The sequence below is a fragment of the Arachis hypogaea genome, chromosome 3 (genome assembly GCF_003086295.3).
Source record: "Arachis hypogaea cultivar Tifrunner chromosome 3, arahy.Tifrunner.gnm2.J5K5, whole genome shotgun sequence".
Classification (NCBI taxonomy): domain Eukaryota; kingdom Viridiplantae; phylum Streptophyta; class Magnoliopsida; order Fabales; family Fabaceae; genus Arachis; species Arachis hypogaea.
In genome coordinates, this window is record NC_092038.1 from 137,522,475 (window position 1) to 137,548,483 (window position 26,009).

At 37.4% G+C, this 26,009-nt stretch overlaps 3 protein-coding genes and 1 pseudogene across 14 annotated transcripts; 1 reads left to right on the plus strand and 3 right to left on the minus strand.

The window, feature by feature from the left end:
* Positions 1 to 2,725: 2,725 nt before the first annotated feature.
* Positions 2,726 to 7,448, minus strand: LOC112734345 (uncharacterized). The gene is made up of 5 exons (XM_025783609.3): positions 5,452 to 7,448; positions 5,260 to 5,336; positions 4,969 to 5,080; positions 4,661 to 4,777; positions 2,726 to 3,714 (listed from the first exon to the last, which is right to left on the minus strand). Exons 1-5 carry the CDS (start codon positions 6,853 to 6,855, stop codon positions 3,361 to 3,363), a joined length of 2,064 nt encoding a protein of 687 aa, XP_025639394.1. The 5' UTR covers positions 6,856 to 7,448; the 3' UTR covers positions 2,726 to 3,360.
* Positions 7,449 to 7,946: 498 nt separating this feature from the next.
* On the minus strand, positions 7,947 to 9,572 carry LOC112734346 (uncharacterized). The gene has a single exon (XM_025783610.3). It carries the CDS (start codon positions 9,232 to 9,234, stop codon positions 8,119 to 8,121), a length of 1,116 nt encoding a protein of 371 aa, XP_025639395.1. The 5' UTR covers positions 9,235 to 9,572; the 3' UTR covers positions 7,947 to 8,118.
* A 330-nt stretch (positions 9,573 to 9,902) lies between these two features.
* LOC112734347 (uncharacterized) lies at positions 9,903 to 15,524 on the minus strand. 12 transcript variants are annotated; one of them, XR_011880420.1, is made up of 7 exons: positions 15,251 to 15,524; positions 15,077 to 15,164; positions 14,374 to 14,604; positions 12,157 to 14,282; positions 11,188 to 11,243; positions 10,814 to 10,973; positions 9,903 to 10,697 (listed from the first exon to the last, which is right to left on the minus strand). XR_011880420.1 is itself a non-coding variant. In XM_029291802.2 (3 exons), exon 3 carries the CDS (start codon positions 14,061 to 14,063, stop codon positions 12,486 to 12,488), a length of 1,578 nt encoding a protein of 525 aa, XP_029147635.1. In that variant the 5' UTR covers positions 14,064 to 14,282; positions 14,374 to 14,604; positions 15,077 to 15,524; the 3' UTR covers positions 11,591 to 12,485. The 12 variants fall into 12 exon arrangements, 4 of the variants coding, with proteins under 4 accessions (XP_029147635.1, XP_072089731.1, XP_072089732.1 ...); XR_011880418.1 differs by having other exon boundaries at positions 9,903 to 11,243; XR_011880419.1 differs by having other exon boundaries at positions 9,903 to 11,243; positions 14,374 to 14,635.
* A 3,740-nt stretch (positions 15,525 to 19,264) lies between these two features.
* On the plus strand, positions 19,265 to 21,666 carry LOC112736092 (protein BPS1, chloroplastic-like; annotated as a pseudogene).
* The last annotated feature ends 4,343 nt before the right edge of the window (positions 21,667 to 26,009 follow it).

Consider the following 26,009-nt stretch of genomic DNA (forward strand, 5'->3'; position numbering starts at 1 on the left):
AAATAATTTAGTAATGGATAAAATAATGGTGCGTGCCATCAACCTGCACCAGTAGCTTGTAGTGTCTAAATGCTACAATACACAGATAGAAGCTCAAAAAAATGCGGTATAGTACTCTTGCACCTTGAAGCTCCTCACTCTCACAGTAAATGGGGAGCGTTTTAATTTGAACACGAGACATTGATATCTTCGCAGTCATTGCTTTCAACCATATTGGCAGAATCTGGTAACAAACTTTTCAATCACCGAAAATTTTTGTAATAGATTTCTGCTTTGCCAACCAAGTCTTGCGGTAACTTACAGTGTAGTTGAACTTGGATTGAACTTCTGTAATAATAGACTTCACCTTTATCAATGGGTCTGCTTCGACTAACAGCCTAATAGCCTCTGCAATTGTGTCTGAGTTTAATTTGGCATGATCTTGTGAAATCGTGCTCATTGTGCACGTGTGTTTGCCATTGTATCTTCTGATCTCCCAACAAGTTTTCTTTCGAATCAAGCTAGTTTGGATAAGCCAATCGCACCCTGCACCATAATCTTTGCATTTTGCATAGAATGTCTGCAGCTCAGACTCATACATAGGTAATCAACTCCTCTAGAGATAGTGTAGCTTTTGATTGCAAATATTACCGAATCTCTCGAACCAAACTCCATTTCAACACTAAATTCACCATCTTCTACTGCAGTGTTGCCTTCACCTACGACATGCGCACCACCATCAGTCAAACAAGGCAAATAAAATAAACACTATGGGTAACTTAAATTAATAACCATAACATACTTATGTTCGCATATTTAGGAAATTCCGAGGCATGCATGGCTTCGAGATCTAGAGTCCACATAAAAGACGGAACACCAAACGGATGCTGGCTTACAATGGCATCCGCTTCATTTTGCACTGCCGGATTGCCTGCCAAGTCTCCCTCATCGTTTTCGTCATCGACTTCATAGTTGGCTTCGAACTCATCGAGCTCATCAACATTGACCTCCTCGCCAACCACGCCCAACCCCGACTGCTTTTCGAACTCAACGTACAGCTCTATCATCGGCACGTGAAATTGAATTTGTTGATAAATACATAATATCTGCTGCATACTGGCATCGTCAATGATTAGCATTATTTGAAACTGTATCAGTCCACCAAATACTTGTACAAGATTTTTGTATAAAATGTTGCTCACCTTTTTTGAAATGTGGCTTTGAATGTTGTTACAAAGCCCATTTTGCAACTCTACAAAACTCATGGTACATGTAATAGCAAATGACAACGGACATTCACAAACAAAAGTCACTCCTTCATGTGTGTTTAGTATAACCTCACCGTTATAATACACTCGCAAATTTGCAATATTTTCCATAACTTCAACCTCACCTAATCCGACTTTTTAGACACACCTAACTTCCGAAAAAACTAAGAACTACGACATATGTGCAAGAAAGTAGAATAGGATGAGTAAAAGTGGAGTGAGGTAAGTTGAATGAGTCTTGTTTCGTATTTATAGGCAAGACTCTTGATTAAAGTATATTTTTTAAAATAAAACGCAACCTGTGTTTTTAGTTTTCCAAAAAAAATTTTGACCATTCATAAAACGCAATCTGCATTTTGCATCTTTTAAAGAAAAAACTGACACAAAAAATAAAACGCAGGCTATGTTTGGATTAAAACAAAATAAAAAAAATTGAAAATCTTGCAAAAAAACAAAACATAGACTGCGTTTGTTTTGTTTCCTGAATAAAAAAATAAAAAAGAGTAAAACCTAAGTTACATTTTGGACTGAGACCATAACAGTAAAAATTTTGTCTATATATCTATTTCATTGATAACACCAACATTTTTTTCATAACGAAAAAAAAAAAAAAAAAAGCCACAAAATTGATGCAATCTTTCAACGAGGAAGAAGCTAAGGAATATCTAGTGTTTCTTTTTTTTTTTTTTTTTTTTGAGACTGACGAATTTACGTTAGGTATGATGGATGATCTTTATCACGAAACATCCATAATTGTGTATGCATATGCATTTTCATATTTTATGTTGTCGACTTGTCCTTTTATTCCCTAAGATTAGGTAACAATTACGTGGGTAACTGGGTTAAGAAAACAAGCACTCAGTCACATGAATTGTTTTTACCTCTTCAAATGCATTTGAATATTGCTTTAGGAGAAAAAAAAGAAGAAATAATAAAGATTAAGAATCTCCTTAGACGTAAAAACAAGTACAGAAATAACTAATTTTTTTTTGAAGTAAAGCGAGTTCAATACAACAGAGTGGAGCAATAAAAGTAGTTAAAATTAACTAATTTTTTATTTTAAAAACGACAAATTCTTATAATTTTGTACTGTTTAAGAATAAAAACAAAATATCCATGTCTATTTCTTTATCTCCAATTCTCCATATTTCTAGTTGAGAGACAATCCTAACACAACCTACCTGTCGCTTTCTTCTTCCCACTTTTCGCTCACATTCAATTTGACCCGTATGGCATCTTAAGCTCTTGGAATTTGGATCTCAGCTCTTGCAATTTGGATCTCCAGGACAATTAATAAAAAAGTGATTGTTACAGCATCTAAAAATATTTGCCTAACTTATTAAAAAATTAAAAATTAATATTTAATTTTAAAAATATAACAATAAATAATTATTAAATATTTAAAATTAATTAAAAAAATTAAATTAGACAAAAGTTAAATACTAAATTATAAGTATCATAAAAGGTGAATGGCATAATTGTGATAATAAATAACACATCTTTCACATATGTCGCCGCACAATTGAACCATGAGTGAAATATATTACATCAGAAAATCTCGAAAGAATACAAATCCTCGAAAAGTCTAATAAAGTCTAATATATACCTAATTACCTATAACCATCCCATCGCATAACTAGCACTTATATACTTGGTGTTAAATGGTAACTCAAATTGACATTTGTACCCGGTGCAAGACACAAAAGCTTGACAGTGTTGTTGACCGTTAACTTTGCCCAATATCTTCCATTTGAAGGTTGGTAAACGACATATCCCGTACCAGTCAAAATGAGGGCATTGTCTTCCATCAAAAGTGGACAGAATGGGGTAATGTATAATGTGTTTATTGGGCAAACAAGACTGCAAATCTAGACTCTTCGGTTCGTGTAATGTAATGAAAATGTATGTGCAAATTACTCAAATGAAAGGATTGTACAGGACAACCAAGATGGTACTAAACACCACCGTTGCTGCATTGCGTGTGTGGGAACCTGTTGCTATAAGCTACGAATTTATGGCATAAACTTGAAGAAATCAACATAAATACACCAAAAAAAAAAAAAGAAAAAGATTGAAAGAAAAGAAAATAAATGAAGATCATAAAAAGATCCAACTATAAGAGGGGTTCTGAGAGCTCCATTTCGTTAGAAGCCTCCTGTTGCGTTTCAGGCCGACGCTGAACTCCTACAAAGTCCATGCCAAGCCACTGCCATGGCCAGCATACATATCTAGGCCTGTTTTGTCCCCTTGAATCTTCCCGGTTCTCAAACTCTTCGAGCTGATGAGTAAGCTCCTCCACTCTGTCCCTTAGTCTAGATGCCCTCAAGTCTGCCAACTTGAGAGATTTCTCAGCCGCATCTCTTGCAGCCATGGCAGCAGCTGCAGTCTCTTCTTTGAATTTTAGTTTCTTCTCTGACTCTAACATGGATTGCTTTGCTTCTTCAAGTTCCTGCTTCAGTGCTGACAACTAGAAATTTGAAACCAACAATTATGACTAGGAATACGAATAGTGGAATAAACAGTAAACCAATTACTAAATGGGTCTATACTACAAGCCAAAGAAGAGGATCAGGGCAATAAGCATTGGTGCTCTGATGAGCATACAATAACAAAAGGAAACAGTTAAAAGTAGATAAGGATTGGATGGGAATTTAACAGCAGGAATTGGGAGAGGGTCTCTCAAATACCTCTGGCTGTACCTATAATTGTCTTCCTCTAGGTCAACCCAGATTCCAGAGAACAAATAGGTGATCACATGCACTCGTTCTTTTCCCACTTATCTTTTATTATTCTGTGTTAACTCTGAACCAGTACTATCAGAAGATTTGCAGCGTACTTGCTGGACTTTTTACTTATTTAGGTTGATCTTTACTTCGTTTTAAACCCAGTTTGAAAAGAATCATTGATCATTGATTTTTACTATAAAGCAATAGTTTTTTGCTTTTACAGTTGGCGTAACATTTATGTCTCAGTCTTTATACCAAAGGTAAAAGATCACTTCAGTTCCAAATAACTTGTATGAAAAATCAACTTTAACAGGGCAAATTTGCAAATGCAGAACAAAACACAAATAATTTCATTAAACACTGATCATAGTAGGAGGTTTTGTATCGCAACTTAAAATAGCAACCTGCTATATTTACAGTAATAAATTTGTCCAGCATAAGTGTAATGATATTGAGTGAATGCACAAAACATGATTTTAGATTGCAGTAATGGAATTCATGGAAACAAGGTATGACTATCAATCAGAAGTCATTTTTAATCAACTGCGAATATTGAAATACTCACTTCACCATTTCACAACTGAAGGAAGAGATAGAGCGAGAACTGCTCTCAAAAGTGATTTTTCAACTATGTTCTATGAAACCCTCCACATATAGCAAACATGGAAACAAATATTGCTAACATACCTGTGCCACAAATTCTTGTTCAACACCTCTACCTGCAGCAGCTTCTTGCTCTGCTGCCACTTTCCATCTGTTAATTTCTTCTTCGGCAGCAGCAATGTCCATCATTAACCCCTCAATCTACAACACACAAATTGACCAACTTGATACTTGGTTAAAACAAATACCAACAATCAAATATCCCTCCCTAATCGTCCACTGTAGGGCCAAGACAAGTTCTACGTTCTACACCATATACATATCAGAAAAAAACCAACCATTGTCATGGAAACTAGATAAAATTAAGCTTACAGTCACATATCTAAACTTACATTTTCATTAGCTACTCTCTCCTTCTCTTCAAGTTCCTCTATCCGGTGCATTCTATGGTCAAGCTCTTTAGCCTGAGCTTCTATGTGCTGCTTAAGTAAACTCAACTCTGCCCTTAATGCAGTTAAGAAAACACAAAAAATTAAAGATTAAGTCAGCGCAACTAGGAAACCAAATAAGCAAGTTTTTCAGTGAACAATGAGGAATAAGGTTAAGATTTTCATTTATCAACCTCCAACAAATAGGAAACCTAGAAAATAACACCGTATTTGGTTCTGATTAATGTTAAGTACCTTAATTCGTCGACAGTGTGGTGGAGATTAATGATTTCAAGCTGAGATGACTTTACAACATGCTCCAATGCTCCAGCCTGTGCACAATGTAGGCATAAAGAACTCATTAAGTCCAAGGAACATTAAAAGCTGCAAACTGAGATGAAAACAATTTGTTTCACCAAGAATCAAGAAACAAAATGAACACTTCACCAGAGAGTATATTTCGTCCTCCTCTTTTTCAGTTAACTCTATCTTGTCATTTGAAACTGCATCGTTTCCATCCCCAAGAACCTTACTGAATTTGAAATCTATCCCAGCCTCCCTCAATCCATTCTCTGCAGCCTTAAACAGCTCATTCTTTCTCGAAGATGGATCGGATTTCATCCTCTTTGACAAAGCACTCCTTAGCAAGGAGCCAATTTGATCCTTTTCCTTAACTAAACGAGTTACGGTCTCATCCAATCTCTTAATTTCACGATCCTTATCCTCAATCAAATCCCTTGCCTTTTGAACAACAATCCTAGTCAACTCAAATATAGACTCCATGCCAGCCAAAGAGGCACGTATATTCTCCTCAACATCAGTTTCTTGCGGCACAAACAATGACTCAGACAGCTCCGAGCTACTCTGATCATCTAATATCCTAACAACATTACAAATTTGATTATGAATCTTTGAAACAAAGCTCAACTGATCAATCAACAATGGCCGCATTGACTCCATCCTCGCCTCCAATTTACTCAACTTATCCTCACACTCAACAAGAAACTCCTTCAACCGTGATGCTTCACCTTGTCCCTCCCTCAACTTCTCCTTCATCTCATGTTCCATCTCGCTCAACTTCCTATCCCTATCAGCCAAGTCCTTCTCCAAACCCTCAATTGAGGAACCTTGCTTTGCAACCTCATCCCTGAGACCACTAATTGTTGCTTCAAGCTGAGAAACCTCAATGGCAATCTCGTAATTCCGCTGCTCCATCTGCTCCCTAGTCTCGTTCCTAGACTTCAAAGTCGCATCGTTCTGTTTCAAGAGCTCTTCAACGATCTCGTTGGATCTCTTGATCACACCATAAGCCACGGCTGCGAGGCCGGTGTACTTCTGCGACCGTGGAAGCCCATTAGGCCCGAAATTCTTGAAGCTGCTGACCTTGGCGGAAATCTTCTCCATGCCAGTCTCAAGCATGTGCCTTGAATTCCCAATCTCCGATCTTAGTGAATCCCTCTCCCTCGCAACCTCTTCCAACTGCTTTGCAACCTCGTCCTTTGCTTTCTTAGATTCTGCCAGTTCTAAGGAAACGGCGTCGTTCTTCCTCAGCGCCTCGTCGCGCTCGCGAACGGCGTCATCACGGTGCCTGGCGAACTCGTCGCGCTTCTTGATTGCCTCCTGCGCCAGCGCTTTCAGGCGGTTGAACGACACCTGAAGTTCGGACCTGGAGTTCTCGGCGGCGAGACGCGCCTGGCGCTCCCGATCAAGCTCGCCTAGAAGCTCCCGTAGTTTCTCGACGGAGACGTCTTCCGGCGACGGAGCTTTTGTTGCGATCGGACCAGGATCGCCGGCTTCGTCCTCGACGTCGCTGAGCACCGCGTCGGCATCCTCGTTGCCGGCGGCAGCCATTTAATTTAATAACATATAAGAATAACGATAAACCCTAGGAATTGAAGCGAAGACCAAAAACGTTGGAGAAATTATATTCTGAAATTAAAATCTAATGGAGTAGTGTTTTTAGGTTTAGAATTTTAGGTTGCTGATGAATAGACGATGATGCTGTTGTTATTGGTTGCGAATTGAAAGGACATGGATCATGGTGTCATGTAATTGGGAACCTGAAGATGACGAAGAAGAAGGAAACACCGCAACGCACACTACCAACCACTCCGTTCCAGGAATTGGGATTTCGGATACTGGAATTTCCCTATTTCTTTCGTTTTCTTTTTAATTTTTAGGGTATGATTATTTCATTCCTTTTATAATCCGAATAATAAAAATAACTCGGGGGAAGGGAAAAGAAAGGTTTGGGTGGTGTCCCATGCAGATGAGTGTGATAGAATTGAGGGGTAGGATGGTGCCACGTAGGCAATATTTTGCGCTAGCCTCTCTTTGAAAGGGCAGTTTCGTTAGTTACCACCGTAGGCGCCAGCATAGGGGATAAAATTGGAGAGGAGAGGGAAGAATGGTAGGTAGGAAACTTCGTTGTACAGACAAGAGACAAGCGAACAGTGGAGGGAGCAACTTTATTTTAATAGTGGGGCTGTCTTCATTAAGTAAAGTATATTAACTATTAAGTTACCCACTTCTCTTGGTTAAAAAAGTGATTAATGCTTTGACAAGTGGTTTACATTGTAATTAACCCATTACAAAAATTAGGAAGCTTCTCTGTTATATCAGAGCCTGGTTTCGATCCAGGGACCTGTGGGTTATGGGCCCACCACGCTTCCGCTGCGCCACTCTGATGGTTGATAATTTGTGGTTAAATATTTTACTTATTCAGAAGCTATAGGACCATGATCAGCATTCATTTACTTGGTTGTTCTCTGTATGATTACTAAAATATAAGCGCTAGCTACGCATATCAAGTTGAGTTTCAGTCTGTCGTGTTGTGGATTTCAGATTTATTACTATTGGGCAAGGCGTTCATGTAAAATTTAAAAGCCCTGCATGACAAAGAAATTTTGAATATGTGGACTGGAGAAGAAAAAGAATATGAATGGTTGAATACAAATTTGTAGCTCTTCACTTAGCAAAAAAGAAAATAAATAAATAAATAAGACGACAAAGGTTAACCCAATTAAGCTGCTATTTGAAGAAGAAGAATATGGTGAAACTAAGTAGAACCAAAAAAACACCCCAATGTTGAAGGACAAAAAAGAATATGGTGCTTCAGCGTTTCGTTCTGCATTTCTTTTTGAGCAAAACCCCATCTGGCGGGCGCGTGACCATGAGATTACAGAGGCCATAGAGGTTATATGAATACCTTAAGATGCTTCCCAGTTTAGACCTTGCTCTGAAAACACCCCTCACACTCAACAAAACTCCATTGCTTTCCATTTGCTTCACTATGCGCTGGCTCTCTCCCAGTGGCAACTTAACTTGACTAGTCACCATGTGAATATATGCAAACCTTGACTGAGCCCTTGCAGCAGAGAAAGGTTCCACATATTGAGTTGCAATGAGGGTATTTCCGTAATATAGATAGATGCTCACTGTGCTGAAGTCTACATGAACCTTCTTGTTTGGATTTGTGAAGTTTGCAAGAATGGTGATATCAGCATTGAGTAGATATCCAAAGTCCAGGTATGCAGCATTCAGGGTGACACCAGATATGTCGAAATGAGGGCTCTGGGGGCGAAAAACAAGGTACACTATTAGGACTATCAACCCTCCTATGATTATGATCAGCCAAAATATTACGCATAACACAGCACCACACCATGTTAGAGGGTTGGACTTTTTCGGCGGAGGCAACCATGGAGGGCGGTGGTGCCGCGGCCCATCATGTCTCTGCTTTTGGGTGGGGCTGTGAGGTTCACGAAGTTGCTGCCGAGGCTCAGGAGAGAGGCTAAGTGGGGGTAGCACTGGGGTGACAACGGGAGGCTTGGAAGATGATGGCTCACTAATTTTTACCTTTTGCTTGCTTGGTGGGTAAGCTAAACCTTCTTGCCGCTTCCTTCGTCCTTCTGGTGGTGGTGGTGATTGTTGTTGTGGTTTGCTACGCTTGTCACGGGTCGGCACTTTTGAGGTAGGCGGTGGTGGTGGTGGTCCTTGCGTCTGGGGCCGCAATGGATAGGGATGTTCTTGTGGTCGCGGCTGCAATGGAAAATGAGGGTGGTAAGGGGGATCTTCTTGTTGCGTAGGTGCTACTCCATGTGCTGGTGGTGGATATTGGCCATGGTGTTCTGAGGCTGGTACGAATAGAATAGGTGACTGTCGATGATCTTCGGGATGTCCTCGCGGTGGTGGTCTAGAAAAATGAGGATTGGTTTCTCGGCGAGACATGGTTGTTAACGGAAAATGAAGTGGGGAAATGAAGACAAACAGAGTGACATATGTTATTGCTATTAAGCTAGTGTAAAGTACGAAGGATTAAACCCAAAACAAAAATTGAAGTTATAAAGGAAATGAGAATGACTTCATCAGAACTTCAAGGATGATTCATGTAAAGGTAAGGAATCAAACATAAGCCAAGTATGTGGGACAATGTGTTTTTCTCGCTTTTAAGTATTAAGCTGATTTGTGTTTTTCTAACATAAAGTGGTATGTCTATGTTGCATGCTAAAATTTTTGCCAGGCTCGTGAATGGCTTAGATTTATATGGAAAATCAGCACTGGCGAAGAAAAAACCTTGTGCAAGTTTACATGTGGAAGGAACTTTGGAATAAAAGATTCCGCAATGATCACAAATTAGCCTCATAATTTCAGTTCAGAGATATATTAATTTAAAATTAAATGAGTGCCGAAAGGTCCTAACGAGGCAAGGCTTAAACAATCACGAGCACTTTGAGTTTCTTCTATCACAATTTACAAGCCAACTACACTAATTGCAAAAGATACCTTCCCCCTACTAAGGTCCAAAATACATGGACCACAAACACGAATGACAAACTCTACAACCTTATTAAGTTAAAAACACCCAATATACCCGACTACTCGAGGAATCAGCGCAGTTTTTAAGAGGGATCATTCATTAATGAAAACACAAATGGAAGCATTCATTCAAGGTGGAAACTCACATACATAATAGAAGAGTGCATAATATACCGAATGTCTTCTTTAAAAAAGGACTGACATTGATTTCTCTCTCTCACTCTACCTCTCTACATAATTGAATTATGTATGGGAACAACCACCTTCATTCAAATGATAAAGAATTAAATATGAATTCGTAAAAGGTGATGCCCACATACATATTCATACGATACACAGGATACATAGATCCTTTTGGAGTATCATTAAAAGAAAAATCCACAATCATGTTATTTTTTCCTTTTCTAGTTTTCTGTGTATCTCTTCACTCTTTTAATCTGTGTTAAGTACCTCCCTTCGTAAAATACTAAATCGAACAGCTACCACTTTAATTTCCCGGTTCCATGAAAATTGCGGTAAATGCTTCAACAGTTGCAGGCATAAGTTATCTTCAAATTTCTGAACAGAAGACATTACTTCCAGAATTACGTAGTCAACAACAATGCCTTCTACTTCAACTATTCTTCCTCCATTCCCTCCAACCCCCAAACTACCACTCAAAATAGCTGTAAGAAATGTGAGGAACCAAACCCAGAAACTTGGAAGTTCACCCAGACTCACTAGCTGGACATTGATAACTACTAAGCATTCATGCAACAAGATTTGGTGAATAATATCAACAATTCTCAGTTCTCCAATCTTGTACTGAGTTGTGACAGGAGAAATCACATACAAATGACAGTTTGCAGCCGAGGATCTACATCTGTAAATTTGTTCTGTTTCACGCATTTTTGTTTCATACCCGCAAAGAGGAAAAGGAGACACCATAAGAAACCACCATTTTCAAACTTAGCTTTGACGAATAACCGTTTATTTGAACCTTGATGCTTACCTAACTGAATGCAACTGCTTCAAGAAAGGAGTCCTTTTTTCCCCCAAAATAAGATTCTCTTGAATACATGGGTAAATAAAATAGTTCATCGAAAAGTGACATTTACCAAATGAAACAAAGATTTGGTGGTTACTGATCATTCTTCATTGCTTCGGAAGCCCTTCAGAAAGTATGCTCTTGTCAAATCATTTGCAAACAAATTTTTCCTTTATTGCCTTATTTTGTTTTGTACTTTCATGTTGTCTTATTTTGTTTCATACTTTCATATAGGAGTTGCAGCAGGGACCAAAAAATGAAAAATACAAAAAGAGTATCGAGGATCATTAGTAACTTTTCTAAGAAAAATAATATGCTGCAATTAAACAAAAACATACTTGGACAAGTGAAACCATTTGGGTGACGTTTCTTTTAAGAAGCCTGAAGTTCCATGCTGCAGATAGAGACAAAAACATCAAAGATTGCCCAAACTAATATTAGTATAGGTCATCCAAGTTTCAATTTAACATTATAATCTGGGAAAAAAAAGAAAAAGGTTCTTATATGCTAATTCAAAACTATGAATATGAGAAGTAATCAAGTAATAAAGTAACACATAAATTGGGGCAACATTCACAGTTTTCCATAATCTAAATATCTAATAAACTCGAATACAAAACCTAACAAGGCTACTTAGTGGACCGGCTTGTATGTTTTCCATATTCTTCTGGTGAGTTATGTGAGTCTAGAAATATGCACAAATAATAAACTATCAATTTGGTACTATAAGTCCCAGGACGCTTGGGGTATAAAACTTTGAATTTATTGCTCAACAATTTGCATGGATAACAGGAAGAAAGGTAGCAAGGAACTCAGTGTAGGTAACAACACCACCAATGAATGTGTTTCTCCAATCAAACTTATGCTCTGCAATATATCACAGAAGGCAGTCAAAATAAGTTTTTATTAAAATGAGTGCTATATTGTTGTTCATATGTATAGAGCCATAAAACAACATAAAATGTTCATCATCAACTTTTCTGATATGCAAGGCTGAATATGACTTCAAACTGAATTGAATAGCCACAAGCCAAGGATTTACCCCAATAGTAAAGGAGCAAAGTAAAACGAACTCAAAGGCATCCTCTATCTGAAGGAAGACAACTAGGGGACGTAAGTATGTAGCTAGAGTGATTTCAATCAATTGGTACTGACACCAGTTTGTGGTAGATGAAACCAAGGAACAGGTGCATAGCTCCCCATGTATAAAAATGGCCAAAGGGAAACTAACTACTTGCCCTATATCATATTGAGTATTGACAAACAATCCATCATGTAAATAGTCAGTTGGCAGTATGAAGCAAAACCTGCACACCAGCATCTCCATTTGTGGCAGAAAACCATTACTGAACCACGCTTGATGGGTGGCCTTGGATCCTTTAATATAGACTGGCCAGTGAATCAGTAGTATGTTTCAGTGTCCAAAAGCATGAGCAGCAAGTAAACAGTCATGGTAAGGGATTGCACCGTGAGCAACATAGAAAAGGGATAAACAGATTTGCAGGTGCCATAACATGCAGAAAGGGTACCACTTCAACATGTTGCCAAGCTTTCACATACAATTTTCCGAGCAAACGATTAGGCCAGTTTTCCATTAGAAAGGAACGTGTGATGATGGCATTAACAAATGTCATGTTTATGTGGCATTACTCAATTGAAGGGCATTGATCAGGGTCTGAGAAACATGACTGTCGAGTGTAAAGCCCTTTTCCATCATCTGGTCCCAAACCTTACAGGCATCTGAAAGCTTGTTTTCCCTTATAAGCCCTCCAACTATCAACTTGAAAGTTACCGCATCAGGATGGAATTCTTTCGCTTGCATTTCATCATATAGATGCATAGCATCTGTAACTCGAGAAGCCTTGCAAAACCCATTTATGAGGGCATTGTAAGAGACAACATCTGGAGTTATACCATTCTCCACCATGTCACGGAAAATGCTATGAGCCGTATCAATTTTTCCAGTCTTGCACATGTGATCCACTATTGTCGTATAGAATACTTGATCAGGAGCAATATCCATCTTGGTCATTTGATCAAGATGCTTCTTGGCCACAGTAGAACTACCTTCTCTCAGAAATGCTTTTATAATGATTGTGAAAGTCACTACATCGGGTTGAATCCCCTTCCTATACATTTCCTTAAACAAGTTATAAGCCCTCCCAGTCTGGTGTGCCTTACAAAACGCATCGATAATGGTATTGTAAGAAACAACATCACACAACCCTTTAACCTGCATCCTATTTACCATAATCCAATAAGCTCTTTCCATTTGGTTAGCCTTACAAAAAACCTTTAGCAGCTCATTATAACTATACAAATCTGGCTCCACACCACTCGTCTCCATTGACTGTACTAACCTAACTGCCTCATCCAACATAAGCTCATTACAACAATAATTCAACAAGGTATTATAAGTCACCAAGTCCGGCAGACACCCATTCTTGCTCATAAACGCCTTAATCGCGAGCGCCTTATCAATCTTCCCTACCCTACAATACCCACCAATCAAAGCATTATAAACCAAACTATTAACCTCCACACCACCCTTGATCACCTCAACAACAAGCTCATAAGCCAAATCAACATGACCACCAGAACACAAACCAGTCACAAGAGCACCACAAGCCTTAGCATCAGGTTTCAGCCCCTTATCAATCAAACCTCGCCAAAACCCAGCAGCCTCATTGAACCGGCGAGACTTGCACAGTGCATCAATGAGGATAGTGTAACTAACAATATCAGGCTCTCTTCCCTTGCGGGACAAGCAATGGAAAAGTTCCAGAGCATCATCCAACCGATGATCACGCCACAAGAGGTCCAAGTAGATATTGAAGGCCCATATGTCAGGGATGCAACCGAGTGCGTCCATGTCACGGAGGAGCTTGTTGATGAGGGTGAAATTCCTGACGCTGCAGAGGGCAGAAATGAAGCGGGAATAGGTGAATGGGGAGAGGGAGAAGCCCTGGGGGATGACGTGGTGGAAGTAGTAGTGCTCAGCAAGGTCGAAGCGGGACTGGCGGAGGAGGACACCGATGAAGCGGTTGTAGTCAAGGCTGAAGAGGCGGCAGTTTGATTGGGTCATTTCGTCGAACACCTTGATGGCATTGTCAATGAGACCTGCTTTCACGTAATGTGTTATCTGAGAGCGGTATAGGAGGCGCCTTGCCCCAACACTTTGATACATATCAGATGGTAACAGACCCAAATGCATAGCCAAATCTACTAAATATAAAATTATGTAGCAAGGAGGAGATGAAGGTGAGGTGTCAAGCTGAGACAAATGGGCAGAAATATTGTAGCAAGAAAACAATGGGATATGAGATGTGCAATGTTGTGCAGTGATGTGCAATGGGATATCAACATGCAGGTAGTCAGTGTTTACGTTCCGCTTTGACACTTTTCTCTCTGCTGCACATTTGAAAAAGTGAACCTGCACATTAATAATAAATTAGCTGAACTACAGTCACGAGAAGTTTGAAATATTAAAATATTAGTCAATATTAAAATTCACAGAAATTTACCTTATATAAGTAGAGTCGAGAGTTGGAACTCTCATTATTCTCTTCCAAATTTTCTCATTTCATATGTTTTTCTCTGCTAGGTTTTTTTTTACAGGAAAGGAAGATGGCAAAATTCTGGCTTCATTCAAAAGAGGGAAACGGGCAAGGTTGTGGCTTCATTCAAGGAGAACAAGGTTCTTGTCTCTTTTTGCTCCCTCTCTTTCCTTCATTCTTCTCTTTTAACCTATCTCTCTATATGCAGGAGCTATAGTTATATGCAGACCTAAGCAGAACTATCAAGTTCAATCACATATATAAGCCAGCCTTTAACTAAAGAACCCAAGAATAAATAAATAAATAAATTATATGGACCAAGGTAAATGAGCAAGGTTCTAGTTTCTTTTGGATCCATCTCTTGCCTTCATTCTTCTATTTTAGCATCTCGATTCAAACTTCTCATTTCTCAACATAATAATAAATAATATATGCATACACAAGAACTAAGCAGCGCCTATCTAGTCTAATCATATATGTAATACATGAAACCTTGATAGTTACAATAAACAAAATTAAAATGATTTGTATGACATTAAAGTAATGCATCTAGCCACTGTTTTTCTTTTAAACAATAACATAATATAAATAACAACCTAATATTCAATTTTATTATCAATCATCATGAAGACCAAAAAATTAAGGTACTAGTGAAAGAATACTTCAATACCTGGTTCTAACTAATGTAAACTTCTGATATAAGGTTGATACTCTACCCAATATAGTCCTGCCTTATCATTGCTAATTTCAAACGATTGCTGACCAAACAGAAGCTCTTCTTAAGCAAATGTGATTTGAAATCCAGCTTAAAACCGAATCAAAATCAAAGAAGAGAGGGATTTACATGTTGGAAAAGACGACCAAGGCGCGGTGCCAAGTGAAGGAGAAGACGATGACAGTGGCACTGGGAAGAGCAGAAGAAGAAGGTGCTGCGGCGACGGGGAGCAGATGGTGACAGGTCAGCAACAAGGAGAGGAGAAGGCGAGAAACTAGCTGTAGCCGGCGAGAATGGTGAGCAGCGGGCAGGAGCCGGCGAGGATGAGAGGTGATGAGAGGGGAAGTAATTGAATAATTTTTAGGAACACTTATTTAATGAAAAAATTAGAAACATATCAAACAACTTTAGGTTACAGTTATTAGTATATTTATTAAGAAGAGTTTCAAGTGTATTGAGAATATCGGTGTTCTAATTGTTTTGAGGAATGTTAGGGGGTCAGTAATTTTGTGATTTGTAGCCATTAAATAGTCATTAATGATAGTTTTAATGGTGTGAGATGGGTGTGAGATTTTATCCAATGACTCACTTTTCTTTACTGGTTACATGCTAACTAGAATTTAACAAAGTTGCTGACCCCTAAATTTTTTCCAATTGTTTTATCAGTTGATTTTAATTAATATATATTATATATATTTTTATAATTTAGATCAACAGTTAAAATTTTTTCTATTTATTATAATTGAGTCACAATCTTAATCTTAATTCTTTTTTTTGGTGACTAATCTTAATTCATATATTCTTACAATTCTTTTAAAAATAAAATTAAATCATTTTATTTTTATGATCAAATTTAAAATAAAATACTTATATTTAGTTAGTTATCCTAATAATAGCTTAATATTAATTGATTTTATTAAATTTATTACATCCGTGCACGCTTCTTAATTTTTTTAGAGGTAAAAATTCACGTACAATCAATCTCTCAGTTATCAACTTTACATGAGATTGACTGTACCTGAATTTTCACTTTTATATATATATAATTTCTATTTAAAATGCATAAATTTATTCATCAAAAAGTATAAAAAAAATTTAAATGAAAAATAATTATCTCTATTTAGCCACTAAATTTTATAAATGTGACTCACCGATACAGTTTGTTATACATCTAAGTCTTTTTGGTAACCAAATCCAATCAAGTTGGCACAAACCTAACAAAATCACTTTTATTACACACACCGGGTGCACGCACACTTCACCAACAAAAATTATTTTCATTCTTCGTCTTCGCGTTCTTCCTTCTTCTTCACATTCTTCTTTCATCTTCATCACGTTCCTTCTTCTTTTCGCGTATTTTCTTTTTATCGTCATTCTTTTATTACTGTTGTTGTTGCTGCATTTTTTCTTTTTCTCATTTTCTTCCTAGTAATTTTGCAGCATTAATATTTTTTATTCTCTTTAAAAGAGTGAAACAAAAAGAATTATGAAAAAATAAAATAAGAAGAAGATGAAAAAGAAATAGCAGAATATGAGAATGAGGAAGAGGAAGAGTGTTAAATTATACAGAACTTATCAGAATAAAAATACACCGAAATTTCTTAACAAATACACATAAATTTCTTACTTTTTACACCGAAATTTTGCTAGAAAAACACAAAAATGTCTTCTTTTAATGCTGCATTTTTTTCTTCTTCTTCTTTTTTCTTATTTCTTTTTTTTTTAGTTGAATAAATGTAGGTTCATCATCTTCCTAGTAATTTTGCAGCATTATATGTTTCTTCTTCTTCTTTGTTTGATTTTTTTGTTTTTGATTCTTATTAAGAGAGTAAAACAAGAAGAAAGTTGAGAAGGTAAAATAAGAAAGAAAAGATAATAAGAAAAAAAAGGAGATGGTGAAGAAAAAGAAGAAGATGGGAAAGAGGAAGAGTTTTGAATTATGCAGAACTTATCAGAATAAAAATATACCAAAATTTATTAACAAATACTCATAAATTTTCTTAGTTTTTACGCTGAAATTTTGCTATAAAAGCAAAAAAATGTCTTCTTTAATGCTGTATTTTTTTCTTCTTCTTCTTTTCCTTATTTCTTTATTTCTTTTAGCTAGTTAATGAACGTAGGTTTATCCTCTTCCTAGTAATTTTATAACATTATGTATTTCTTTTTTTTCTTTGTTTGATTTTTTTTATTCTTATTAAAAGAGTAAAACAAGAAAAAATTTGAGAAGGTAAAATAAAAAGAAAAAGATGATAAAGAAGAAGAAGAAGATGAAGAGGAGAAAGATGAAGAGTTTTAAATTATATAGAACTTATCAGAATAAAAATACACCAAAAATTTTTAACAAATACACATAAATTTCTTAGTTTTTACACCAAAATTTTGTTATAAAGCACAAAAATGTCTTCTTTAATACTGCATTTTCTCTTCTTTTTTTTATTTCTTTCTTTTAGTTGAATGAATGTAGGTTCATTGTTTTTATTCTTATATAGAGAGTAAAACAAAAAGAAACTTAAGAGGTAAAACAAGAAAGAAAAGATGAATATGAAAAAAAAAGATGATGATAAAAAAGAAGAAGAAGAAGCAATTGCAAGACCTAGAGTAATTTATCATGGCCTAATGCAATAGTTATAAAATGATTAACAAAGTACTGCGACATTTTATTAACAAGTTAATATGCAGGACTCGGATAAATTGTGTGCTTTTTGATCGTGTTGTAGATAATATTCTCCCTCACTTTGAGGAAGGAAAGGTTGGACCCCTCATCGTTGTGCTGAGTTTTAAATTATGCAGAACTTATCAGAATAAAATATACACATAAATTTCTTAGTTTTTACACCGACATTACTTAATCATTGCGACACGCAAACTCAATTTGAAAACAAGCACACAAACATGATTAAATCACGAACAAAAACGCATCCAAATTAATTTTGGACCAGACAAAGTCATTAATATGACAAAAATTCAACAATAACAATAATAATGATGCAATAAAGAAGATGACGTGACGATGATGATGATGATGACGATATAATGATAACAGTGATGATGATGGAGAAGGAGGAGGAGGAAAACGAATGAAAGAAAAAATCAAATAAAAAAAGGGAAGAGGAGGAGGAGAAGGTAGTGATAGCGGTGGTGACGACAATAACGCAAAAAAGAGAGAAAAAAGGAGAAGAAAAAATAGCAACTGAAATGTTAGTAAGAAGAAAGAGGAGGAGGAGGAAAAGACGTGTGATTTTAAAAGCGGTTATAACAACTTGGTTAGAATTAGTTAAATATTTTGCTTTGATGTAAAGCTTTATTCTTTCCAATATATAAACAACAACAACAACAACAACAAAAGCCTTTGTCCCACTAGGTGGGGTCGGCTACATGAATCAAACGACGTCATTGAGCTCTATCATGTATCATGTCTACAGAGAGACCGTTTACATGTAGATCTCGTTTGACCACCTCATGGATAATCTTCTTTACTCTTTCTCTACCTTTTACCTCTTGTCCATCTTCCATTTGATCCACCCTCTTGAGTGCTCTGTCGGTCTTCTTCTCACATGTCTAAACCACTTGAGACGCGATATTATGCTATAAAATCTATATATAAACAACCAAATATTATACTAAAATCTATAAAATAATGTTATTTTAGTTTTGACACCCAAATGACCCACAAACTATAATGGCCAACATAGTGTTGTGAACGAGCATATCCTTTTCACTAAAAAAATTATTGACAACATCAAGTGATAAATTCTAAGGATTTTTTTAAATAAATAAAACAAATATATTAATTACAGAAATAAAAATTTATGTGAGTTTTTATTGAAAAGCATTACATCACTTATTTTGTTTATAGTGTAAATGAAATAAGTAAACACGTATTTTGTTTACACTGTAAACGAAATAAAAGATAAGACTGAGGAAGACATGGTTGTATTACGTTTATACACATATTGTGTAACGGTCTTATTTTGTTTACACTGTAAACGAGATAAGAGGAGCAGATGCCTATATATGTAATCTCGTCTACAGTGAGGATTTTAACCCTTTGACTTTCTTTTTTTGCCCTTTTTTTCCACTTTTAACCCTTTCTAATTATATTTCAGAGTTACACAAAGAATATAGCGCGCGCTGATAACCACGATGGAGATATTAATAGACTCGACGCGACTTAGCACATTGCAGGGGCAGAAGACTTTGAGGTATGTATTGTTTTTTGCTTTATGTTTATGTTAAAGCATAAATGTAACTCCCTAATTAGGGTAATTTTACATAGGTAGTATGCAGTACATGTTAGGATCAGTTTAAATATTAGGATATGATGTTTAGATATAAGTTAAACTGGATGTTATTTATTTAGTTATTAATTAAAGTTAGGGTCTAAGGTTAGGATTTATTTAAATGTTAGGATATGATGTTAGGTATAAATGCTAGTATACTAAATTATTGTTAAGCATATGTTTGTTAATTTAGTTATTAATTTAGGTATTAACAATTGGATTTTTTTTAATAAATAAAAAATATTATTTTCAAAAATAAGTTATTTCAACTTTAATTTTCGGAATGCGTTTTTTTGTTCAGGATGAGTTTATCGCAGCCCCCGGCGAACTTTCATAATTTTATAGAGTTTGCCGCGCCTCCAGCAAACTTCACCTTAATTCTCCTTAAAACCTAGCTAAGAACGAAACTCAAATTTCTAAGCTATTATCATCATCTCCAAGAGTACATATATAGGAGTACACAAAAGTACACAAACAACCAGCAAGCGACAATGGCAACTATTATTATTGTCCTCAGAAATACATAGATACAGGAATAACCATATTTAACAAGAATTTTTTTTATTATAAATTAAAAAAATAATTATTTTTCCAAAAAAATACAACTTATTCCCCTAAAAAAATACGACTTATTCATGTATACTGTTGTATACTCCTATGTACTATGGAAACGATGATAATGGTTGCCATTACCCGTTGTGAAACTTAAGAATTTGAGTCAGCTAGTTAATTATGAGAATTCGAAATGAAGTTCGCTGGGGTGAGGCGAACTCTATTAATATTATAGAATTTGCTGGGATGCGGCAAACTTGCCTAAAATAAAAAAAAACGTATCTTGGTATTTAAAATTAAAATAATTTTTTTTGGGAAATAATATTTTTTATTTATTTCAAAAAAAAATCCATTAACAATTTAGGAAAATGTTTATATTTGTATTTACCAAATATCTAAGTAAATTATTTTTTTGTTAAGTTTTTTAAGTAAACATTTTCACTTAATCTACCATAGATAGGAGTTGCGAAATGAATTTTGTTATTCACTATTTCACTAAATAATTTTATTTAAATTAAGAGTAAAAGACAAATAGGTCCCTAACCTTTTTAAACGCAGACATTTTCGTCCCTCAAGATTGGAAAATACATTTCGATCCCTCACCATGTAAAATCCGTGACAATTATGTCCTTCCGTCAAATTGGGACTGGAAACGGTAACGAAAATTGCTGACCTGGAGGGGTGGTGAGTGATGTGTCTATTACGGTTCATGAGGTGGATGGGGAACAAATTGTCGGAGGACAATTTGGTCCTTGATGGCCAAAACGACGTTGTATGCTAGAATGAGCCCTATTTCATCAAAACGGATCGACGAAGCAATGGCCATTGATGGAGCAATCGTCGACGATGAGTGAAGGATCCCTAGAATACAATAAATAGAAAAAATAACTGTCCTTCACTTGATGGTTGGAAGAAGCATATTGATTCTAGGAACCCTAGGATTGAAAAATGTGATGGAATCTTGGATAATCTTGTTGGGTCACTTCATCTTCCAAAGGTCAAAAAAGTCTCCCAATGGGAAGGTTTTGATGCAAGCTATGTATGGAGTAAAGGTTCAGACAGTATTTGTATATAGTGTGTTTGCAGCGGCTTTTTCAGGCTCGACTAAGAAGTTGATAGATTTGGATGTGGCTGAAATATATACATGGTCCCCAGAATTTAAAAATTTGCAAAATTTTGTAATTGAGAAAGTTAGAGTTAGATTTTCTAGTGGGCAATTTACTGTGTTGAAGGAGTTGGAAGCAGTTGATTCTGCTGTTAAGGAATTATACCCAATTATCCTTGATGTGGTGGAACCCATTGAGATAGAATTGGATCTGAAGACTTATGAGCAATTAGGCAGAGCGACAGAAAAGCTTTCAGAAGGATTAGATCTTCTTGCAAAAGGAGTGGATGGCTTTTTCCAAGTGGTCTTGAGTGGTCATGATGCCTTACTATCTAATCTTAGATCAGGTGGAACTGTCTATGACCGTGGCTCCGGGGGTAATATAGGTGTGCAAGCAGTCAATTGAATTTCTTGCAGCCTGACCCTGGTACATACTAAAGCATATAGGTACTTATTTTTCCATTTTATGATTGATGTTTTTCAATCTTGTTTGGCTTATTATGGTGTCCAAGTTAGCATGAGTAATAGGTTATATGGTTGTTCGATGGTGCTAAAATGTATATGTCTATTGCTATGTGTAATTGCATACAATAATATATATATATATATATATATATATATATATATATATATATATATATATATATATATATATATATATATATATATATAAAAGAAAGTTGTATTGTGCCCAAAGATGTTTATTCCTGTGTGATCTGGCAAATCATTGTAGTCATCAGCTCATGAAATCTCTGGCTATCCATTTCCCTTCTGGCAGCAAGTGTCCTCTTGTGAGTTGTGACGTGTTTTGTACTTATGTTACTCATATAGCATGTTATTATACATTTATGTTATTTTTTGTTGGTGAGCTTGCATTTACAACTGGGATTTTTTGCTTGAAGGTTTATTAACATTTTTATTAGGGCATTGTAGTTCTTTTGTTGTTTCATAGACCGTGGACTTTTGGTATGTGTGTGTATATCATCCTGAAGCAGTTTTGATTGAATATCATAGAATGGAGCACGTGTAAATGACTTACCTTTTCATATGATATGTGATTTGACACTGAATCTTAATTAACAGTTGCATCTTGACTGTATCCAAGTGCCACAGCTTTTTATCTCCTCACATCTCAGCTCACAGAATTACTCAACGGTATGTTTAATGGGAGATTAGAAGAAGCACTTGCAGCCTGGCTGCTCTTGTTGAGATCTGTGAAAACTGAGTTGCTGTTGTGATCTGAAAGTTGAGAAATGAGTTTTTGGTAGGAGAGCATCTATAGTCGTTTTGGCCATTAAGGAGTAAATTGTCATTTAACAATTTGTTCCCCATCCACCTAAGCAACTGTAACGGACACATCACTCACCACCCCTCCAGGTCAGCAATCTCCGTTACCGTTTCCAGCCCCAATTCGACGGAAGGACATAATTGTCACGGATTTTACATGGTGAGGAATCGAAATATATTTTCCAAATCTTGAGGGACGAAAATGTCCGCGTTTAAAAAGGTCAGGGACCTATTTGTCTTTTACTCTTAAATTAATTAAGCAATTCCGTTAGAAAGACAATGAGGAATCTAAACAATGTGAACAATGGATTTCGAATTTAGCCCAATACAAGGAAAACAAAGTAAGAAAACTTTCCAAATTACTTAAGCCAAAAAACTCAAACAGTTATTTCAAAAAATTAACTATCCCAACCATAATTTACCAAAACAATTCACCCAAGCACCCTCTTCTCTCCCTCCCCCCCCCAAACCGTCTGCCACCCCACCCTCATCAATCATCCTATCTCTCCAGCATTAGAAGCTCCCTCACCGGCCATCATTGTCCATCCCTGTAGCCCTTCCCCCATCACCATCATGAAATCGTCATCAAACAATTATCCACGTAGTTATTAAAATAATTATCCGGCTACTTAGTGAAATGACCATCCAGCATTTGTTAATTGTATATACCTAAATTGAATCGAACAAAAAAACCAATTAACCATCCAATTAAGAATTAAAATAACTATCTACATACCAAGTGAATTGAACATCCAACACATTTGTGGTGTGGAGAGAGTCGACGGCGATGCATGGAGGCAGGGGAGGAATTGTCGTCAGTGAATGAAGATGGGACAGTACAAAGCGGTTCAACCAAATCGGACTCCATTTACATGCATGTGAGGGGTGATGAATGTACGAAAATGTAGATGCATATGACAACGTATGTTGATCGGATCTGTCACGAATGGTGACGTTAGGACGGAGAACGCAGTGGGTTGAGGGGAAGTCTGCACGGCCGGCGGCGGGTGGGTAGCGCAAAGGAGGTTGTCCGAGACTTGTGCAGCGTGATCACTCGTTCGTGGAGAGGTTGGGCGGCATCAGCTGAAGGATGGGCAGCGGCAGCTGGAGTCTGGGTGGCAGTGGGCTGTGGGGGAGACTACACGGCCGGTGGCGGGTGGGTAGCGCGAAGGAGGCTGTCCGGGGATTGTGCAGCGCGATAAGATGTTCCCGAAGAGGTTGGGCGGCGTCGTCTAAAGGCTAGGCGACGACGACTAGAGTCTGGGCGGCGTCTGACCGGAGAGCGGGAAGTGAAGTAGCGGCTGGGTTGCTCTGCAGGCCGAAGTTTGTGAATAGAGGAGGGAGGTTAGTATGATAATGGGTGTAACTGCACCGTTTGTGATTTGGTTTAATTTGAAATCCTTATTTTTTAAATTTCAAAAATATGAAATTATTAATAATTAATTAATAAAATGATTTATGATTTTGATTTCATTTTTCTTTTTTATTCCATTGTTCACATTGTTTACTACTCTTATTATCTCCTTATACTTTTCCTTTCCTTAATTAAAATAGAAAGTGTAGTCATTAGTTATCTTAGGAGACATTTTCATTTGTATCAAAATAAACGTTAAAGTTAATCATTTATATAAGCATTTCTATTATTCCAGTAAAATTTTTTATGTAAATAAATTTATATTTAAGTGTTTGTGCTTATTTGCTTGAATTGTTTACTTATAAGCCAAATTAATTTCTGATTCGGTATTCTTATTGTTTACCAGAGGCCTCGCCTGCTTCTCCTGAGGAGAGCGAGTCACACACTCCCACTACCAAACGCCATTGTTCCATACCTGAGGGAGGCCGGGTTCAGTGATGTGTTGCCGCCCAGGGATTTTGTCTTCGACAACTCCCTGATCACAGCATTCATTGAGCGTTGGCGTCCAGAGACTCACACCTTCCACATGCCGTGGGTGAGTGCACGATCACCCTCCAAGATGTCGCATACCACATTGGGCTGCACACTAATGGAGAGTCCGTGGGTGGTTGCTTTCGTGACTTCACACGTGGTACGGTATCGGGGCCTGGGAGTTGGTTGAGAGGTTACTCAAAGCCCAGCCTCCTCCAGTCTAGCAGCAGGGAGCACAGAGGAAGGAGTCCTTCTCCTTGAAATTAACATGTCTTTGGGATCGTGATCGACAAATGCTGCCCGATACTAATGACCCAGCCACCCTCCGATAGCATGCGAGGTGCTACATATTGATTGTGATGACACAGCAGAGCAGGGACCAGCACGAGCAGAGGGTCCACAGATGGCATTGGGAGTTGGATCAGTTACTCTGGGACAACAACTTTGCAGCGCTTGCAACAACATCGGCACCTTGTTGTAAGACTCCTCCCAGTTACCATATATCTGTGTAATCGCCTTTTGCTTCGCTATCTAGACCTTCATGTATGAGAGTTTGAAGTAATAACTCAGCCTAACTACACCTTGTAAGACTGAGATGCTAATGGACGGATTTGACTGTATCAATGGGAGGATGACACGGCAGATGAGACTGCTGTCCAACTGTCGGTGGTCCTGCGACATTGTGGGTGCTAAACACGTTTGCGCTTCTCCTACCCTACGCACCTCCTTAGGGAAATAGAACAACAGTGGTAAACATGTTCAACAAGCATAACAACGACAACTAACAACATTAAATACAATAAATCCTTAACGTACCAGTATCTGAGATTCTGTCGGAGACTCCAAGAGCAGCCTGCTGCATGTTGTCGACAACGCACATGGTACTTCAACCGATCGGACTCCACCACTCGATATTCAACACTTCTGCGAATGCTGTAATTCTTAACACCCTGCATTACTGCATCTTTACTTTTGAATCTGTGGCCAACCCTAAAGTCCACCCCACCGTCCAAGTTGTAATCTTCCTCACCCGTGTTTCCTAATGAGTTTTTCTCGTGCATCTCGTCTAGATCCAACGTACCATAGTGACTGGGTACAGATGACAATGCCGGAATTAGACGCGGGGGAGGCAAAAGATACATACGTGATGCCTCAACCGGGTCTCCGATACAAACTCTTCCTCATCATCATCCTTGGAGGAACCGCTCTCGTTGCTATTCGCAATATACTCCTCGTCAGACTCCTCACCGTCAACCTCCATGTCTTCCACTGGACTGACAACATGAATCGGTGGTGGTGCGAGAGGTGGGTCATGTTGGACGAAGTTTGATGACCCAGATCCACCGCCACCGACGTTGCCAACCTCCACAAAAAGCTGCATCACTTGCTCCACCATGATTCTCTCATGGATGTCAAACATCAGGCGCACATGCTCGTCGCCATGGAGCAAAAATAGACGAAACCTAAATATTCTATTTTCCATTAGTGCTATCAATTTATACTCCACTATTCCGATCTCTTTTCTCCCTCTCCCACCGACGCTACCTAATATCAGACTCTTCAATTCCATCAATGAGCTTACTAGCTAGGTACACAACAGAATGGGATTCTCACACTCAAATATCACCCCATTATCACTATTTCTCATACGGCAATTCGAATACACACTTACAACCTAGAAACCACTACTACTAGACATTTTGCTTATTTTCGGAGGGAATAGATAGTAAAGAAGAAGTGAAATATTTGTGAAGAATATAAAGAGTTGCACATCCTTTT

What these genes read in the sequence shown, in the direction of transcription:
- LOC112734346 (XM_025783610.3), bottom strand. Translation starts at nt 9,234, where the DNA reads ATGTCTCGCCGAGAAACCAATCCTCATTTTTCTAGACCACCACCGCGA.
- LOC112734347 (XM_029291802.2), bottom strand. Translation starts at nt 14,063, where the DNA reads ATGCATTTGGGTCTGTTACCATCTGATATGTATCAAAGTGTTGGGGCA.
- LOC112734345 (XM_025783609.3), bottom strand. Translation starts at nt 6,855, where the DNA reads ATGGCTGCCGCCGGCAACGAGGATGCCGACGCGGTGCTCAGCGACGTC. An exon ending in AGAGAGTAGCTAATGAAAAT is followed by an intron (nt 4,778 to 4,968) that starts GTAAGTTTAGAT and finishes TGTGTGTTGTAG; the next exon opens with ATTGAGGGGTTAATGATGGA. An exon ending in AACAAGAATTTGTGGCACAG is followed by an intron (nt 3,715 to 4,660) that starts GTATGTTAGCAA and finishes TCAAATTTCTAG; the next exon opens with TTGTCAGCACTGAAGCAGGA.